Source organism: Symphodus melops, assembly GCF_947650265.1.
Source record: "Symphodus melops genome assembly, chromosome: 16".
NCBI lineage: Eukaryota > Metazoa > Chordata > Actinopteri > Labriformes > Labridae > Symphodus > Symphodus melops.
The window spans coordinates 3,085,576-3,106,332 of record NC_136706.1 but is presented as its reverse complement, the minus strand read 5'-3'; the positions used below and the strand labels follow the sequence as shown (position 1 = coordinate 3,106,332).

The window sequence follows — 20,757 nt, the reverse complement described above, 5'->3', positions numbered from 1 at the left end:
GGTGTGGTGGTGACTTACAAAGTGTATACTCTTCATTTCCCCTCAACAAGTTTTAAGTGTCCCTGCATGTTTTAAATTATAAGACTAATCATGCATATAGCATACTAGCCAATCAGAGCCAGAATAGAGAAGGTTACATACATTCAATCAAAAAAGTGGTTCACAATTAAAAACAATCAAACAACGCAAACAGTGAGGAAAAGGTAGATAATAACAAAGTAGAAAAAAAGCAGGATTTATTTGCAGATTTAAAACTGTTTAAATTAATAAAAGAAAGCTTACATAATAACAAAGTAGAAAAAAAAGTAGGATTTATTTGCAGATTTAAAACTGTTTAAATGAATAAAAGAAAGCCTACAGGCCTATATAAATTGTGTCTTCATTTATTTATTCAAAATATCGATTAGGGGTGTGTTTGTTGTCTTTGGGGTCTTGTTGGTTCTTATTAATTCCTGTATCATCACCTAGCTAAAGCACACTGTGATCCCTGATTGGTTCGCCGTGCTGCCGCTCCTCCAATCGGAGAGCCGCTCTCGCTCCGCCCGCCACATCACTGGCATGGCGGAACACAGAGCAGGAATTCCGCCTATGCGCCGCTGGTGACAGCGTCGTGGAAGGGGGCAACAACGATAATGACCAGCGGCTGAAGATACAAATCCGTTGCCCGGCGACGACGAGGAGCGACCCCCTGCATGACGACAACTAACCAGCTGGGAACAACTTGGCAACAACTGAGCATCCGGACACACACACACACACACACACAGCTGGTTGGGCCGCCGGCTGGTTGAAGACTTCTGCCTTGATGCTCTAAATTGGACCGGTGCCTTTTCCCTCCACTTAACTCCTCCGTTTGGATAAAGTTGTTGACTATTGTTGGAGACTCTGAGAGAAATCAGTATGGATTTATTGGAGGTGTTCCACTTGGACGAGCTGTCCCACGGACTGGCAAACTTGTCCATGTTTCCGTACTTTGACATGGCGCACTACGTGGTGTCAGTCATGGCTCTGAGGGAGCAGCCAGGTAAGCAGCTCAGCTGGCAGCAAATTCAACTGCTCACTTGTTATTGCAAGGCAGGATTTTTTTTTTTCTTTTGGCAATAATAATAATAGAGCTGTTGAGCTTTTTATTCATCAAGTTCATACTTTGTGACTCCTACACAACAATCCTGCAGCCACAACATGTACAAAGAGGTTAACTCTATTTAACATGCTTCAATTAATCCATGCACATTTACTTTCCTTTGTGGTAGGTGAAATATTTCCTCATGATTGGACCTTAAAGGTGCACTATGGAGTCATAGAGAAATGTGAAAGTTGGAGAAATGTTGCTTGGAAGCAACATTTATAATAAATAATAAATACAATGTGTTATTATTATTACTATTATTATAATTTAACTGATCACTGTAATGGAATTCATTCAGATAACAAATAGTTCATGGCTCTGTGGCATGACAATGATTTATAAACAAAAAGAAGCCGTAACTTTGGTCCAACTCAACTCAATTGGCATCAATCAACTTGGCAAATAAAAGGCCCCTAAATATTGGTCAATTTCTTGTTTTGAGTCACCAAAACTTGCAGGCACACTGTCTGAATAGTTTTAAGTAAGTTGGCAATGTTTGAGGATTGCTACTCATGACAGCTTTTGTTTCAAACTGTGACTGAAGATGTGAAGTTATTTGAAATTTTAGCTGCTTTATTAAAACACGTAGTATCATAAATCAGGACAACCATACATGGAAATGTTGCAACTGACATTTGGAGACATTTTTCAAATCAATTCAAATTATCTGCCAATCTCATAAAAAAAAAAAGATCACCATGTTTACTCTCAGACTCACAGCCCAACTTTACAAAGACACACTCTTCCCTCATATCACTCTTGATTGTATCAGCTCGCACCAAAGGCCGGCGCCGAGCCAGCTATGTTACATCACGGGGGATAGTGGCGTCCAGAGACAGGTGGACTTTAACTGCACACACACTTACACACAAGAACACACACACAGTCCATTGTAGTCCCGCCGCTGACGGTCTATTTTAGAACTTGCCTTGCAAAGCATCTGAGCTCCCGTGACCTTTTTAACCCTCCGTCCTCTGCTCCCATCTATCTGTAGCCGATACACACAGAGAGTAAAAACATGGAGTCCATAAACACAACATGAAGTCCTCGTGTTTTCCTCGGTGCGTTTGTGTGTTTGTGAGGAAATGAGTCACGTGGTCGAATGTCGAGGGGAAATGATGATATGATTTTGTGTTTATTGAAGGTTTGAACATAGTTTGCTCTCTTTAAAAGGAGCTTTTTTGAAAAGAAATCACAGGTTTAGATAATTAGGTAGAGATAATTTAAAAATAAAACTGTAAATAAAAGTTCAAAAGAAATTGAAGAAGTCAGGAAATACGCTTCGGTTCTTCTTCTCCCCCCAAAAAGGAAAGGAATGCAGTCAGTCTCTCAACCCTCCCTCTCTTTTCTCTTTCCGTCGCTAAGTCTTTCCTTCCTGCTCTAAACTTTATCCAGACTTAAAGTTCACTGCTGCAGCAGCTCAACGCTTTACAAATACACTTTGAGAGCTTTCGTTTGAATATTAAGTCCAGAGTTACAAGCAGGAAGGCCTCGCACTTCACCAAGAAGTTCTCCAGCAGCTCTCCCCGTCTCTTTACATGTTTGTTACGACATCCCTACAGATGAGTTATTTTAAGGCTGATCTGTAAACATTACTGTGAGTGGATTGAATCAGACTCAGGAGGACAGAGAGAGAGAGAGGAGGCACACAGTGGTTGGCTGTCGTTCACTGACCAAGCCCAGAAATAACCAGAGATAAGCCACTTTTTTCTTATCTGGTGCGGCCTGCACCGGACGCTGTCGACTGATGGGACGAGAGAGAGGGGGGGGGGGGGGGTAGAGAAGAGTCTGAGAAGGACCATGAACATGAAAGAAAGAGGTTGGAATGAAATTAAGAGATATCGGGTGGGTTGCCCACAGCGAGCGCTCTTGAGCTGGTGGGGGTTGGTGCCTTGCTCAAGAGCAGGGCTCAGGAAGTGAAGTGGTCTGCACCAGGACTTGAACCAACCCATGTCCCTACAATGCTTTGCTACGGCCGCCACATAAAAGTTTAATCTGGCATCTGAGATCTCAGCAGTAAAGCTTTGTCTGAAAATAAATTTAGCACATATTAACTCAAATAAAAGAATTGTTCAATTTGAGTTTTTTTGGGTAAAAATAAGATGATGTCTTTCCTGTTGGGATTTCATCAAGGAAACAATAAGAATGGATGTTAAATTGAGACATGAATCTATCACTCAGCTCAGCTTCTCTTCAAGCAGTGGACTCGCCCCCTGCTGGCCACTAGATAGAAACCTGTTTTAAGGCAAAACTTTTTTATTTTTTCTTTCTTTTTTTACCGAAAGTGTCCACAGTGAATGTTCACACTCGTAGGTCAACACAGAGACAATCGAAGAAAAAAAGGAAGACAAAGAGGAAGCTAGGTTTTTCTGGGACATGTTTCCGGTCGTCCGACAATTTGACTTGTAAATGTCTCTTTTGAATGCGAAGCTGGAAGACAGACGCTGGAGGCGTTTCTACAGCAGTGTTAGAGCAGGAAGGACACACACACACACACACACACACACACACACACACACTATATTAGTTACATCTATTGAAGCTCAAAATATATTCTGTAGATATGTTTTTTTAAAGTATAGAGAATAGTCTCCCTGCAGAGGTTTGTTGATCTCTTTGACACAAAGTGCTGACAAAGCAGCACTGTTTAGCATGTGAGCAGTATGTGTGGCTCTCATCAGAACAAGTTCTGTGCAGTGATGTCCGGACTCGGACTGACGCTCCGCCCTGGAGGAGAAGATGTCCAGGGTGCTGGACTTTACTGTGTGCGACATTTTACAGCCGACTTCCTATTTTTTCACTGTGGGAACTCGTTTTGTTTGTAGCTTCAGGTACACACGGGGAGAACTCGAGAAGTTGTGTCGACGCTGTAGTCCTGTCACAGCAGACGTTGAGGGGTGAGTTAGGGGTCATCCAGGGGTCATGAGAAAGCCGAGAGAGGCGTAGTGAAGTTCCTATGTTAGGTGAAAGGAACAGGTGCATGCTGGTCTACTGTTTGTTGTTCGTCCTGCTTTTAACCGCAGTCCGAGCGGCAGCAGGAGCGGACACGCTCAGTCTACTGTGTGTGTTTTATTTAACGTTGTTTATTTCCAGACCAGATAAAGAGCTAAAGAGGACGTGACCGCAACACTAGAGAATATCAAACATTAGAAAAGAGCAACGGTGACGCCAACAGAGTTAAAAGACTTTCAATTTGAAAAAAAAAACTTGGTGGACACAAGGCCTTGTGCTTGCATTTGTATAAAAAGGGGCGTGGCTGGGTTGAGTGATGCGTTGTTCCTGTTATTTCCATCCTCAGCTTGACCTATTTGCTTATTGATCAAAAGTTAGGTGGAGATAGAATTTTCAAGATGCTTTCTTCTCCCTGCTCCTTTCCGAACATGATAGGATTGTGAAAACTTCTTTTTTCCTGTGATCATCATAAAGATGTTCAGAACAAATAAACAAAATGAAATACCGCCATCACTGGGCTTTGTTACACCGCTTCAGGAAACAGAAGGAAACACACGGAGAAGAGGCTCCTTTTTTAAAAAGTTTTTAAAGATATTATTGTCTCTGCATACAAACACAAACTAAAAAATAGAAATAAAGGTTTTTTAATTATCTCCACGAATGTGAAATCATGTGAAGTTATTCAGTCTCTCAGTCATCTTGGGAAAGTTATCCTCCATGAACACACAGGGACTACTTTAACCTGATCATGATTACTTCTAACAGTGCTACAATGTAAACAAAGGCAGGCTTTATAGTGTGCTGCATAACAAACATCCACTGACTCCAAGCTAACGCTGTACTTTCTGTTTACACCCCAAAAGTCCCCAAAACATCTTTTCAACTCTGAGAGGATTGAACTGTGGGAGAAAAAAAAAAGGTAGATTTAGTATAACGGGTCACAGACGGCTGTATGAGATCCTCATTGTAGCTGAATAGTCCAAACAAATCAGCAGGCTTTACAGGATTAGGCTGTTTGGGAAATTAGCAGCACATTCTCTGTGCTGAGTTGGAAACTAAGAAACTAATCACATCAGTGAATGTTTCTGTTCTGTCTCCTGCTTTCGTACGCCAGTGGGATTTATTCAACATGATTATGTGGTGAGATTCACTGCAGCCTTTTTTTCGACTGAATGATATTTAGTCATTTCTGTTTCCTGATACGACTTGTGGTCGTTTTTAAACGGGCGTTATGTTGAGGGGGATTCTTGAGCGTTTCAACGTTTTTACCAGATGTAAATGGAAAGTTTAACAGTCAGAGGTAAATCCAGAGAACAGTCATTTTAACGGGTGCTGAATCCAGAACCAGGATCTTTGAGTCAGACTCGGTTCTGGGTCAGTCTGACTTTGTTTGTCTGAAACGTCTCCAGCTAGAAGAAGAGAAAAAGTTTAAAAGCTACAAAACGTGATTTCATGTTTCCAAACATGACATTCTCACGAAAGATTCAGAAGCTTACTTCAAGACTTTTCAACATCACATTTTTTACACAATAAAGTCTGCGTCGTTACAATTTCATTGATTCCTAAAGTACATAAATGTTTCAAAACTTTTTTTTTTTTCATGACAAAAAGCAAACGACAGATCAGTGTTTGAATTGCACAAATACATTTTGGCGATTTATTTAATGTTTTTCTCGGATCATATAGTTTAAACTTGTGAGTCCAGCAGGACTCTGCAGAGGAGGCAGGCGGGGCCTCAAATCCTCCTGCTTTAGTGATCTCTCTCCAGGAGGCTTTAATCTGTCTGTAATCCTCAGATCAGCTGAACGGTCCAGTGTTGACTGAGCTGCTACCTGTCTGCGCCCGGGTGACATGAAGGTGCAGCGTTGGCAGACCTTTTCAATACTTTTTCAAATACAGTGTCCAATATCTGAATGAAACGAAGTGAAGATTTAAAAAAAAAAAAACAGATCTTCAAACATGTTTTTGACACAAAACTGCCGCGAGCAGAAGAGTAATGCTGGTTAATTTAAATTCACATCAGAAACTATAGACGTTGTCGAGGGCTTTTTTGGCGTTTCGTCTCTTACCGACAAACAATCATCAGAGGAGGTGACTCTGTTTAATGCACAGATACATTTATGCTGCCAATGTGCAGGAGATTAGGTCCAGTTTATTAAAGTCCCTCCAATTATTCCCAATATTGGAATATTATCTGTGAAAGTTTGGTTGTGAGTTGAACAAAGAGGATGAACGTGGCTGTAAAGGATACGACCCCGGAGGCCATCTTGGATTTTATGGGACTGTCTGAGAAAACTGTGTGTGTTCTAACTCCGTGAATAAAACCTTTGTGGTCGTTAACTTCCTGTGGTCGTTAACTTCCTGTCATCGTGAAAATGTAAAGAGAGCTAGTCAAACATCGAACATATCATGAGAAGCTCACATGCTTTTCATCATGCACTGTTTAAACTGAATGAAGCGTGTCGGTGGCTTCAGTGTGAAAGGGAATATCTTGTTCTTTTCAAACGGGTTGGAAGCACAGAGGGCGGGGTGGGGCGGCGTTCAGGCAGCTGATGGTTATCACATCATTAGTATCTGTAAATGTCTTTACTCTGAACCTTGAACTGTAAACCCACAGAGGCATCATACAAACCGGGTTAATGTTCAAGCTGCTGTGGCACAAAACCAGAGGGTCAAAGTATGAAACGTGAATGTCGTCGAGTGTGGTAAACTTGTGTGTCATTGCAGGGAGCGTTCAGGTACACTCGCTTCAGCTCGTGGAGCTTTAGTGATCCTGCTAATAAACACACCTCTGTTTCTTGTGCAGGCGCCCTCCAGGTCTCCAGGGTCAGCCCTTTAGCCTGCTGGTTCAGCTCCATGCTCTTCTGTTTCGGGGGAGCCGTGCTGTCGGCCATCATGCTGGCCGAGCCGGCCGTGGCACCTTTGTCCAACAGCACCAGCGTCCTGCTCGCCTCCGTCATCTGGTAAATGATGCGAGATTCAAAAACAGGCCTTTAGAAGCTTGGAAGAAAAACATGAAAATGATGTCCTCGTCAAGTTCTTTAAGTTCTTTATTCGTGCCAAAAATTGGGCAGACACAGAAATATACACCACGAACAAAATGTGCAGGTGGGAGCAAAGAAACCCCGAGGGCTTGTTAGAGAAACCCACCAACATGGAATTAAAAGGATCGGCAAAGTCGTGGCACAAAATACACTGCAAAAACTGAAATGTCTGCAAACTGTATTAGTCTGATATTTACTCCACATTGAAAACATCTGCCAATGCAGCAAACACATTTGAATGGAGATGCCTTTATCTGAACTTAGGACATCTCGATTCAAGACTAAAAAGTTGACTTGTCAGGTGATCAGGTTTTATATAAAGTGAATCAAGACATTGTCGACTTCAAATTAGACAAATAATACTTGTTGTATTTGTGCGCGGACAGCTCAATATTGCTCAGCCTTTTCATATAACTTGTATTTAGGCTGTAACCAAAGTGTCTTAAGACTTAAGATTTGAGTCAACAAGCAGATTTGCATTCAGACAGGAAGAGGAGACGATTCACACACAATCAATAGTTTTTATAGGCTTTAACATCCTGCATTCAAATAGCTGCAGCCACAAGCTTTCATCATTTTTGTAAAAAACCCGAATAAGAAGAGTGACTAAGAAGTGAGGCAGATGACCAGACCTGTGTGTCTAAGTGAACATTGGCCATGCCGTGCATACAGATCCCGCCTGCAGGTTTTATTGAATGTGTAAATAATCGATCTCTTGTAAAAGAGAGCTTGAAATGTTGGGGATGTTGAATGAAACAGAAAGTTCTTTGTGAAGTTTCCTCTTTTCAATGTGTAGTCTTTGGCGCCCTCTGCTGGTGGCACATATTACTACACCTCTTTCTTAAAAAGAAAAGGCCCACAGTTCCCTCTGCTGGTGAAGTCAGGTAATTGACTGAGAGTAGCGTGTGGTCAAAATGTTTGAAAACAGATTCACTCAGCAGCACACTGAAGTGTTTGACATGTTCTTTGCATATGTTGTGTCGGTGCAGGTACCTGGTGTTTTACTGCCCCATGGACCTGGTTTACTGCAGTGCTGCCCTGCTGCCTCTCAGACTGCTGCTGTCAGGTATGAAGGAGGTGACCAGGACGTGGAAGGTACTGGGAGGGGTCACCCAGGCGCACGGCAAATACAAGGACAGCCTGCTGGTCATGATCGCCATCGGCTGGGCCAAAGGTCGGGGATCTGCTGGAGCATGCTGAAGGATTTTCATGAACAGGGTGGATTTTGATAAAGTAACAGTGAAGTTGAAATGTCCACATTGTAGGTGCTGGAGGAGGTCTGATCAGTAATTTTGAGCAGCTTGTTCGAGGTGTTTGGAAACCAGAGACCAATGAGCTCCTCAAGATGTCTTAGTAAGTTTTCTAAAGGATGTGACGTCTGTCCTTTCTGTTTGATCTTTGAGCCCTTTGACTTCAGAATCAGACTCAAGCTTATGCCCCCTTTGCATAGTTACACATGCAGTACATGGACTATGTCTTGGTGTTATGGTACAAAAAACAGAGAACATATATACACAGCACATACACAAGTAGAAAGTTGTCTTCCTGTTTTCAGGGGACATAAATTACATCAAGTAAACAGTAAAATACAAACAAATATAAAGCAAAATAAGAGTCATGGAAACAGACTTTGAGTGTACTGTGAAGCCCCATTGGAAACACACTGACAGGGTTTACAGATGGTTAAATGCTGCACCCTGTCCTTCAGCCCCGTGTCCACCCATGAGCCTCTTTTTTTCCAATTGTTTCCAACGAGTAAAGACAGTTTGCAGCAGCATACAGAAAAAAGCGTCCCTTTGTTGGGCGTCCTCTTCTCGGGCTCAAGTCGAACATTTTTCAACTTTTCCTAAAGGCCCCGTTGACGTCTTTGGCGCTCCTTTAAAAATGAAAGGTATTCCCTGTAGTTTTGCCGCCTGCTGATGTTTTGTTTTGTTTGTTTGTTTTTTTTGCACCCACATTCTCTTTCGGGTAAAAAAAAAACATCCAAATACAAAACATGCAGTAAAAAGTAACGGAGAAGTGTCGGCCATCCAGTGACTGCTGTCATGAGACTGTTGTCATAGAGACAGGACGGACCTGCAGAGCACTTCATCCAAACGCTACCAAGCGCACAGCCAGCACTTTTATGCTCTGAAAAAAAAAAAAACACTCAGAGGGACACGGGGCCTTACTGTCTACTCAAATGAACAGGAACTGTCCACATTCAATAAAGTTGGAGTTGTCTGTTTGTTCGACTTTTTGACTTTACATCTTAACGGCTCTACTGTCTGCCCTCTCCTCAGCCCCACGAAGATCACCCTGATCGGGGCGGTGCTGTTCGCTCTGCAGCAGACGCACTACCTGCCTCTCCAGAAGCACCACCTGATGCTGCTCTACACCGTCTTTACCGTCGTCAACAAGGTCAGTCTGTCGTCTCTGTTGTTTGTTTCATACGACCCCGTGACCTTGAGGATAAAGACAAGAAACGGAAAGAGCGGCTTCAGGTTGCTTAAATATCCAAATTGAAGAATCTGTTGTTTATTCATGAGGATTTGTCTCAGGTATAAGAATGTTTTTCAGACGTTCCTCCCCTCCAAGTCTGCAGTGTCCTGTCTTCTAAATGACCTTTCTCCTTCTGCTTTTTTGAAGTTTGAGCTGATGTGACTCACATTAGCTCGGTGTTACCCGTAGGGCTGAGGCGTTTGCATCATTTTCATCAGCTTGCATCATCCTCTCCTCTCTTCTCTTCTGTGGGAAACTTGTGCTCTTGACTGAGACACAGATAAATCCACCATGTCTTCTTTCAACTCTCGTTCTGCTAGCCCGCTCTGACTCTGATCCGTCAAATTAACGCACAGACATTTCATCAGATTGAAAGAGCTGCATTCAGTGCTGCTGTTTGTTATTTTGTGCTCCTGTATGATGAGGATGATGAACTTTGAATCCATATTCAAAATGAAATACTAACCTGTGGTAGCTGGCTGATCACAGTCGTCCTTTGTTCAGAGTCCGGCTGCATGCTCAGACTTTAAACTCGTTGGCTGTGTGCTTGTGTAATTGTATTCGTTGTTTTCATCAGTGTATTTATCGTCTTTTGGACTTTTATTTATTCTACTGTCTTCTATGTCGTATTCATTGTCTTTCCAATGGATTTATGTGTCACTGCTGTCTGCAGAACAAATTGCCTCTCACAGGGATAATAAAGACAGTTTGCAGTTGAAACAGGACGCTCTGTCTGCCCATGTTTTTTTTTATTTTCTATTTTTTTTAAACCAGCTTGGTTGAAGAAGGGCGTCTGAAAATAAAGCTGACAAACATGGCAGGGCGATGTTTTAAAAGATCGAGCAGCGGGAAGTGCAACAACCTGCAGTTCATTGAGTGACCACATGAGGCAGGCTGCTGAAGTCCAGAAAGTCAAATTAACATCTGTTCAGTAGTGCCTGTTTTTATATCCGTCAGATTAGTTCAGGTCTTCATCGGCGCACGCTGTACTGACGTGACTTTTTTTTATTTCTCATCAGTTTTGATTTTATGTTTTGATAAATGATTCATCATGATGTGTGCGGACAGGCGAGCACGTTGAGGCTGTTTGGCAGGAGGCCTTCCTCAGCCCCGCCTGTTGATTGATCGAACATTAGGTTAAGACATTTCCAGCATGGCGACCGCCATTGACAGGCTTCAAAAGCCCCTTCAGTAGTCATCGGATGACGTCACTTAGACTTGTTTATTCACCAGAACCAGAACTTCAAAAATACTACGTGGTTAACGACTACTGAACTTGGTGAAGCCCTGGGGGACTGCACAGCTGGCTGATAATTCACTGCAGTGAGACACTTCCTCCCTTTAATTACTCACATATTTCCTCACAGTTCTCTTTTCTCTTTCAGTCGAGGATGATGCTGACGGGCTCTTCCACCTCGCCATTCGCTGCCATCGAGTCAGCAGTCTACAAGACCCTCTTCACCGGCTGCTCCCCTTACGCCGCCCTCGCTGACGAGCTCACTAAACCTTGTATCGATAATGGCGGCGCGAACACGTCGGCCTTCACTGCAGCCAAAAACAAAGATTCCAGTGAGAACGGGGCAGCGGGGAAGCACGCTCCTGTCTCTCCTGTGAAGGGACAACGTGAATCACTCAAAGCCAAAGACGAGTCAGAGAGCGCAGAGACGGCGAGCTGCAAGAAGACCGACTAGTCAGCCTCTGCCCCGTAGCGCCTTTTCACCTCGAAGCCGGGGAGTGGAGTCATTTCTGATTCAGGTTTTGTCATGTCAGGACTTTAACTTTTTTTTTTTTTTTTTTTTTTTCGACTGCTGAAGAAGAATTTCAATAATAGCTGACTCCAATCGACCCTGCACCTTATTGTGGGATAATCACCCCTTCCTTAAAGTACTGTGAAAATTCTGCTGTCGGATGTGAAATCAAACTCTCCCTCGGCTGAACACATACGAGCAGTACATAAAGTGTAGCTTAATTTTTAATATATATTTATAATGAATGCAGAATAATCATATAATCATTTTATCTCGGGGTTTCGGGAACAACGCTGTGCACCTGCTGCTCTGCTATGAATGTCTCTCTTTGTTCTCTCTGCAATCCGCTTCGTGTAAATGCAACATTTCCTACTTTGAAATGCTGAGAAATAATTTTATAAAAGAGAAGATTATATTCTATGAAACACAGATGTTTTATTCTATTTATACTCAATAATTGCACTCTTTCTTGGATGTATGACATTTCAAAATGGACGAAGATGTTTGTTTTTGTTTTTTTGGTGAATGCTTTGAAATACATTTGGAAGCATGAGAATTAAAAAAAAAATTGCACTGTATCATGTGTTTTATTTGTGATTTCTAGCCTCTCACACAGCCAGTAAACGTAGACTAGAGTCTATAATCGCTCACTTTAAAACCAGTGGTTTGCTATGAGAGTTTTATAACCCTGAAAAAGAAGGTCTGGTTAAAAAGCAGCACAGCGTCCAGAAGTAACCTCCTCCATGGGCTGAAACATTGCATCAGCGTAACATCAGCACCTGATTGATACCTCACCCTCTTCAAAAAGCCGCTGGAGAAAGATCCCCTCAAATCCCCCTCAATTCTCATCTATGTAACCTTAGACAGAGCAGAAGCCCCCTGTGAATACAAATTAAGAACAGATGGATTTGGCGTCGAGGAGAAAAGAGAAGACGATCAAAAGCCACGCTGCTCGAGATGATGTACCTGCCTTTAATTCGCCTCGGCTGTCAGATGTATGCATGTCAGCCTCTCTCAAATGTGTTTGCCGCAAAAACTGCGTGTGCCTGTTGATCTTCGTGACTCTAATGGTGAACTGTGTGACCTGGAAAAGTGAAAGACACATTAATAAGCCTCTGTTTTCCTTGCGCTGCCTGCTACGACAAGAAGGCAGGTGACATGACGGCAGCTGAAAGTTTCCAGACAATTCTCTTAATGAGGTCCGGACCTGCATGACCCCCCCCCCCCCCCCCCCCTCCACAATTACTCACTGAACTGAGCAGCCCCCCCACCGTGCAGAACCCTGCTCCTTTCACCCCACTGCGCCCCACCTGCCCAGCTACACATCTCTCGCCGGCTCTTTTTTTCCTCAAGATTTCTAGCAGTTTTTTAGGTGTCAGGTGCAGAAAATGAATCCTCTGTTCTTCACTCAATGCATGCAGACATTTTCTATAAACCTGACTTTAATCCTCACCGTTTTGAAGGTCACAAATACAGGAAGTATGTGGCAAACTATTCCTAAGAAATCTGTTTCTGACACTTGTATGCGGCGTAATGCGTACTTGAATTTCCCTCGGGATCAATAAAGTATCTATCTATCTATCTATCTATCTATCTATCTATCTATCTATCTATCTATCTATCTATCTATCTATCTATCTAATGCAAAGATTGTGTATGCACAAATTTCTGTTCACAAGACATTTAACCCAAAGTGACTTCTCAGTAGAAAATGGGCCCAAAAAGGACAAATGAACCCCCCTAACAAATCCACAGCAGCAGCTGTCTTGAAAGTTTCTGGACAGCCTCCCCCTGATCTGTTCACAAAGTTTCTTATTCACACGTCCCTCACACTGTGAGACAGAGGGGGGATCTTAGGGGCCAGACATGACATAGAGAGGACGACGCAGCAGACACCCAATATGGAAGACAAAAGCGATTGTGTCTGACACTGCAGTGACAACCACCTTCAGCATGTTGCGGTGAATTTTTCCTGACTTTATGCTGCGTTCACACTTCAGCTCATCGTGACTTCAAGTGGAATTTCACTCAGAGGCTGGTTGAAAGGACGGTCGAGGAAAGTTAGAAGAAAAATGTGCTTGTCTGCATTCACACATGTAGGTGGGCCCAACACAAATCTAGAGATTTGTGCCTGTGTGAAAACAGGTAGAGACAGGCACACACACAGGCACTCAACAGTTGAGAGAAGCCACAGAGGTCACCTGATAGGTCATGTGATACAAAACCAGGAACAAAAAACAAAATAAGCTATGCAAGAAATTCATATTGAAGGTGCACAGGACATATTCATAGATAATACAAAGACTCCCTAACAGCCCTCTGTTTAATTGATTGATTACAAACAGGTAAAATGAACGTATAAAACATCCGTCACAGCTCCAAAAATGCTGCTGACTTACGAACTATGTCAATGATAAAGCTTTAAACATTTGTTGAAGCTTCTTACTTCCACCACTTCCTGGGCTCCTGTTGCTCAGCGTTGCAGTACATGTGATGACCACTAGGTGGCGTGAGGAGGCGTCATCTCTGATGGCTTGATGCCTGGGAACTGACAAGCTGGCCAGCAGCTGCAGGCGTGAGGGGATGGGGACAGGAGGGGACCCTCCTTACAGAGCCAATGGTGGCTGCCTGCACGTGTGTGAGTGTGTAGTCTGGTTTAGCCCCGTTTAAGGGGACCGACCACAGACGGTTGACTAGTCTTGTGAGGACAATTTATTTTGTGAGTGAATTTTTCATGGACAAAAAGATGATCTTACTCCGTCCCTCAGATCTCTATATTCTTAAAGTAATATAAATGTGTTGTAATGAAATTTTGCTGTGTTATTTCCTGAAACATGGTCCTAATTAGGATAGGAAAACCAGCACACTTGAGTGTCCCTTTACGTGTGTGTGCTTCGGTTTTTCCGTGTTGATGCATGTGCATGTGACACGAAGAGTGACAACAAAGGCTGAGTCCATCAAAAAGGCACAAAGAGCTCTAGGGCACACACACACACACACACACACACACACACACACACACACACACACACACACACACACACACACACACACACACACACACACACACACACACACACACACACACACACACACACACACACACACCAAATCCCTCCAACCATCAGTGAGTCAAAGACTCTTTGTTTCTTCTCTTTCCATGCAGAAACAAACATAACCTGCAAGCACATCCACACCTCTGCTGTCAACAAATCTTCTTCAACTTTAATTATTTTGAATATTAATATTGTGGTTGTTTACATGTGCTTTAATACTTTTAGAGACGAAGCTACCAAAAGCATTTTTACTTAATGCAAAATATCTCACTGATATTTTGCACTGGTAGACCTCCGATCACACCATGGAAATGAGTGTGAAAGTGTTGAACTAGCTGCATTCTTATGGCTCGTGGCTGTGCACCTGCTCCAGCTCCGTGACGTCTCAGGACGAACCTTGTTTGGCCTCTCACCGCATGCTGACATGATCCCTGTTGGGATCGTGTGCACCCGTTCTCCTCTGAGCTGAAGTCTGCAACGGATGATACATCAACTTAAAAAAAAGAGAGAGAAACTAATTGGATGGAGAGTATTCATAGGTGCTTCATAGTGAACCAGCAAAACATAACAGAAAAAATTATATTTCACTGACATCTTATTCCTTTTGGGATATATTCTAAATGATCAAAGGGTTTGTAATCCAAAGTTTTGTCGAATGACTCCTCGGATGATGCAATCAAGCTCATTATCTCTTCAAGTCAGATAAAAGTAAGAAGAGATCTGCTTGGGACCACACAGGAAAAACTAAGGAAGGAAGGGAAAAGGAAGGAGAAAGGCAAATAGAGGGCAAGAAAAAGAAAAAAGGGGGATGTGCTAAATGGAGGAGAGAGAGAGAAAATAAAGAAATGTGGAGCCACATCGTGACAACATTGTGCTGTTGTGTGCATGACATCTTTCTCTATCTTACACACACACACACACACACACATTCACACCCACACAAACACAGCAGCCTCTTCAGAAAGCTCTCGCTGAGCGCCAAACCAAACGGCTGATGTCTCCCACCATTCAACATTTGACTTGTAAAGAACAGCTGCGAGGAGAATGCCAAAAAATGTAGCTACTGTAATCTGACTAGCAGTGTGTGTGTGTGTGTGTGTGTGTGTGTGTGTGTGTGTGTGTGTGTGTGTGTGTTAGAAAGTAACAGACACTGTTGAATGACAGTCTGTGTTAACGTATGGAGACTTCTCAGCCCTTAAGGAAATGATGTTTGTTCAGATCGTCCAAACTTCACAAAAAAAGCAGAAAACAGCTGTTTTAGTGGAGGAAGTTTTGTTCATTATACTTCCAGTGAATATCAGGTTAATGAAAATCAAAGGTTTTTGAATATCAGGTTAATCAAGATTTACATGCAGTGGAGTTGGTTTTTTGGTGGAGGACAGGCTCCTGTGAACTATGCTGAGTTATGCGAACGTAAAAAAGCCGCATTTTTCACTTCACCTGGAGTTCCTCCTGCCTGACCTTGAGTATTTATTACACAGCAAGTCTATTCTTCAGAGTGCATATGTGAAACCTGTTCTTTTATTTCACAGTATATTGGCTTTTATTTGATTTGATTTTGTGGAAGAAGCTTGCTTTGAGTTCTACCTTTTTCGTTAGTTTGTATAAATCCTTTTAAACTTTGCTTCTGTTTAGTTCCTCCTTCTTTTCCCTTGGTTTTATTTTATTGTTGCTCCCATCATCCCCTCACCACTTTGTTGAACCTAACAACAACACATCTGCCCATGACAGATGTGACAGTCCTGCTGTGAAGTCACTTTGACCCAAGACATGTGAAAGAAATGAGTAAGTAGGTCTGCTAACCAAGTTTAACACAATTGGCCCGTAGGAGGAGCTCTAAATACTTTTGACTTTACTTTCAGGAAGCTGTTGTTCCCTCCACCTTTTCATAACGTCTAGTTTCTGACTCATAGCCCAAAGAAACCGATCATATGATCAACAAAGGCTTTCTTTTTTGCAAGTCAGTTGCACTGGATTGCGTTAGACTGAAGAGGTGTGCCTGAAAGTGTCGAGTTTGACCAGACTGAAGAATAAACTGCCCTCTGATGTTGTAATTAAACTTTACATCACGTGTTGTGTTATTGATCTGATTGATTACGGAGATGTGTTGTGTATGCATCTTCTCTGTGCCTTAAATCTTTGGGTACTGTATACCGTTCATCTCTAGTCTTAAAGCTGTAGCTCATCTTTGCACTCGGTATGGTCCAGTTGGCTTGCCTGCACGTGTCGGACTATAACCTGATCTCTAAAACCTGTTTACCCGTTTTCGCTCTGCAGCCTAGTCACAAAACATTTCACGTATGCTGCTCCTGTAGCTTGGCATCTGCTGCGGGAGGACTTTGATCTTGGATTTTAGCATTGATCTTATTCGCGACTTCCACATACGTCTGCCACGTACCATCAACATACCTGTAACAATGGGCCTGTTTCTGGAGCGTGAACACCACTGAGTGCAGCCATTAGTTCTCACAGGTTCACATATCACAGGATGACGTGGCAGAAAAACAGAACATGCGTTTGTTTTTCTGTCTGAGGTGGATTTGCTGTTCACTTGGTGAGTGTTTAACGTAATGTTGATAAAGTGAAGGAACACACGATCAGGATTCTGTATATCGGGTTTTATTTTGAAATTGACTGGACGCTCTGTGAGTTCCCTTGTCTGACTTCTTTCCCAGATCGATCTGCTCTGTTCTGTTCTGCTTGACATTTCCTTATAATGTGCTCGGTAGGCTCGTGGCGTATTTGGAACAGAGCGTGTGAGTGGCTGTGCTGGCACGGGAGCGATCAGCAACATTTGCTTCACAATGTTTATTCCTACCTGCTGGCTCTCTGACTTGTCTTTGACATTTCCCCTGTTGGATTATTTATAACTGTTTACTGTCTACCTGTGAACAGATCTGCTTCCCCTTTCGACAATGTTGTCCGTTTAACCCAAAGGCACAACAACAGTGGTCATAGTAACGACAGACAAAGCTTATTTTCTCTGATATTTCTTTGCATCATGTAGTTAAATGCGGTTCCTCAGATGTTCCTCCAGTTTGATGTTCTGTCGGTACTTCTGCTCTCACATTGGCTCTCGTTCCACCTTGGAAACGAGGTAAGCTTGGTTCCCTCTTTTGTTCTCTGTATTCTTGTTCTCATGAGCATGGCCAGTAGTTGGTACATGGTGTGCTTCTCTCCCCCTCCTCCTCCTCCTCCTCCTCCTTTTCTCCACCTCTCCTTTTCTTCTTTCACTGAGGAAGCAGATGGCATTTGGAGATGGTCTTTTTACTCTTCATAAACGACCTACAGGATATTCTTAGCCCATGGTCTGTGTAGGGTGAATTTGACCCTGCAAAGGAAGTGGCATTGGAGTTACCAAACCACAGGGACAACACCCTTCTGCAGGTTATTTTCAACACAGAATTGAGACATTTTATAGTCCAGACACTTGGATCCATTCCTATTTTCCTTTGTTCCTTTCTTCATTTTCCTCTGCTTCCTCTCCATCAACGTGCTTTATTTTCATCTGCTAATCTGCTGTATCTCCTCCTTCCCTCCCTTGCCCCCCCTCTGTGATCCTCTCTCACATCCTGGGGGACCCTCATTTCACCACCATTGCCCCTCCCCTTCTCCCCGCTTGGCCCCTCCTGTATGCAAAGCAGGTGTCAGCCAGGACAAGGAGGACGGCGACTATACCTCACAAAGGAGGCGACAGGATCTTGGGGGCAAAACACACACACACACACACACACACACACACACACACACACACACACACGCACGCACGCACACACTCTCTCTTCACACGTGCAAGACTCCTTCTCTGTCTCTCTCTACATGCACATGCACTTCACACATATGTGCTCCCTTTCTTTCACAGTGGCACACACTCATGGAGCTCCCGTGGGCTGGGCTGGGGCTGGGGACAGGGAGAGCTGGAGCTGTCTGTCTGTCCGTCATTAGTATTCCACTAGGAGGCTCCTGGCCAGGCCAGACATCTGAGTGGAGCAGCCGCAGCAGATAAAGAAGAAGCCATTAATCCACGGAAGATTACCAGCACTGATACTTTATCCCAGCGTAATACAGCAATGCAACCAGGCTCATTCCATTTACAATGCCGTCAGAGGAAGAAAGAGGAGGTAGAGGGAGCTCACCTTGTGGATGGAAAGATGGCAAGACACACAGAAAGCCAGCCTTCCCCCCTTTTTTTTTTTTTTTTTTTTAACTCTCGTGATTTGAATTTCTTCTTTGATGGAGCAGGGGTTGGGCAAATGTGCGTGCGTGTGTGGTCTCGCATTTGATTTGAAGATGTTTTGAATTCAGAACGGGTCACCCCCTCAATCTCTGCGCCACAGATGGCCACTGTTTCAGAAATCTAGGATGGTCCGGAGAACAGCTGGCCGTCTTTCCTGCACCATGCTGTGCCTGTTTAAATCTAATATCCTTAATAAGTGTGTTTGTATGGGTCTGTGCATGTGCGTATCCCTGATTAACCTCCTAAAAGAAACAAAAAGCAGCCAACCAAGTGGCACCACGAAAACCTCACGCCGTTCTTTTAAAGTAAGAGACCATATCCTGAGATGAGACTATCATAACTGTCTGGGAGACATGAAACAGTCGAGGCAAGCTGCTTGGAGATACAGTGAAACAAAGCACACTGGAACAATAGCACAGCAGATGCCAGAGATTAGATTGGAGTTAGATTTATACACACTGACTGATAAAGCCCAGTCATGGTTGGGATTTCTGGATGATGAAACCACACCAGTACAGCAGGAAGGAAGAGAAGGGGACCGTTGACTCAACAAGCAGCAATGACAGACGAGCTGAGGAGAGGAGAGGAGGTGGAGACAGATAAAGCAGACAAAGAGATCCCTGGCCAAAGGAGGAGGAGGAAGAAATGAAACATTCAATAGAGACAGAAAGAGAGATGAAGGTGCAGGAAGGAAGCTGAGAAACAGAGGGAGCAGAGCGTCAACCGCTGGTCCAGTGTCCTGTGAAAAAAAAATCCAATCCTTCAGACCTGGCATTTATTGTTACCATGAGAACAGCAGAAGGGTTATTGTGAAGAGAGAGAGAGAGAGAGAGAGAGAGAGAGACGGAGAAAGAAAGAGAGGTGGGGAAAGGCCACACTTGCTCCAGCAACCATCTGTTACTCCAGCTCCCCCTGGCACCAACATCGACCTGCCTCCGGAAAGGAATGTGCAAGTCTAACTATAAGAAAGGCAGAAAAATATGGACTTCACTACAACATCTACTGTGCCTCACTGGTGTCAATCCTGCTGCACTATCACCATTTTGTTTTGATATTCGGCCACTTTATTGAGCATGTATGTACACAAGGGTCATTGAACTTTGAATTAAAACGAGTGTCTGTTTTAAACTGGTACAAGAATCTGTTCAGTTGTGGACTGTGGGGATCTGAGAGATCTTGAAACTTTCATACTTAAAGATAAATGCTTGCAACGACACCGTTGAAGCATTTCCTGGAGAATTTAAAAAGGGGCCAACCTCCTATGAAACATCAAGCCAGTGTGGAAGGGCTTCCGTTCATCTCTAAGGCTAGCCATGTTTCTTAAATTAGCTGAGCTTGACCAAGAAGGTCACATCTCAGCAGTCGCCGGGCTTTTGTTTCCGACTCATGCACTATTTTTTAACCAGCTGGAATCCTGACAGCACGGAGCTCAACGTCAGAGGACTGTAAAGTGTTGCACTAGTGGAGGTGTTTCCCTCAAGTCACATATCAGACATGACATAGGATATGTCTGAGTGAAGAAGGCCCTGATTTTAAAAGGCTAAAAGAGCTTAAATTTTTTTTTAAATAAATCCCAAGCGACTGAAAAATACTGTTACAATATTTGATTTGTGTCATTTAGTTGGATTATCCAATAATCAAAGTCTTCACCTGCATAAACTCACATATTGCATGATTGACTCTCCCCCTGCCAAATAATTCACCTTCTGGATGTGTGTCAGCTCTTTCAGAGACCGAAGATCAGGAAGGCACCATGCCTGTGTCGACCTCTTTTCTGAAAGCTTGCTGACAAGCCCCCCCCCCCCTTCACACAGATCTTGAAAAGATAATTGGAGCTGTGTGACGTTTTTTCCCACTCTCCTGTATATTCCTGATCCTTGAATCTAATGACACAATCATCAATCTGACATCTATGGTCATGAAGTCCGTCATTAGAGTGGTGTTAACCCACCTGAAGGATATCGCCGACCCCATCCTTGGCCTCTCGCAGGTTCCTCCATGTTGAATTTTTCAACATAGAAATGAACTACATGCTGCGACACCTTGAGAGTACCCAGGGAAATCTTTAAGATCCAGTTTGCTTACTTCAGCTTGACTCATCCAATAAGTC

At 43.3% G+C, this 20,757-nt stretch overlaps 2 protein-coding genes across 2 annotated transcripts in view; both read left to right on the top strand.

Annotated features, from left to right (window-relative positions):
• The window catches only part of LOC306837038 (uncharacterized protein), a 210,233-nt gene that overhangs the window by 73,274 nt on the left and 116,202 nt on the right, over window positions 1-20,757 (top strand). The gene's annotated exons all lie outside the window — the stretch shown is intronic.
• tmem38b (transmembrane protein 38B) lies at window positions 553-11,932 on the top strand. The gene is made up of 6 exons (XM_079365289.1): window positions 553-1,024; window positions 6,888-7,044; window positions 8,115-8,299; window positions 8,391-8,478; window positions 9,408-9,525; window positions 10,992-11,932. The coding sequence occupies exons 1-6, from the start codon at window positions 901-903 to the stop codon at window positions 11,295-11,297; spliced, it is 978 nt and encodes a 325-aa protein (XP_079221415.1). The 5' UTR covers window positions 553-900; the 3' UTR covers window positions 11,298-11,932.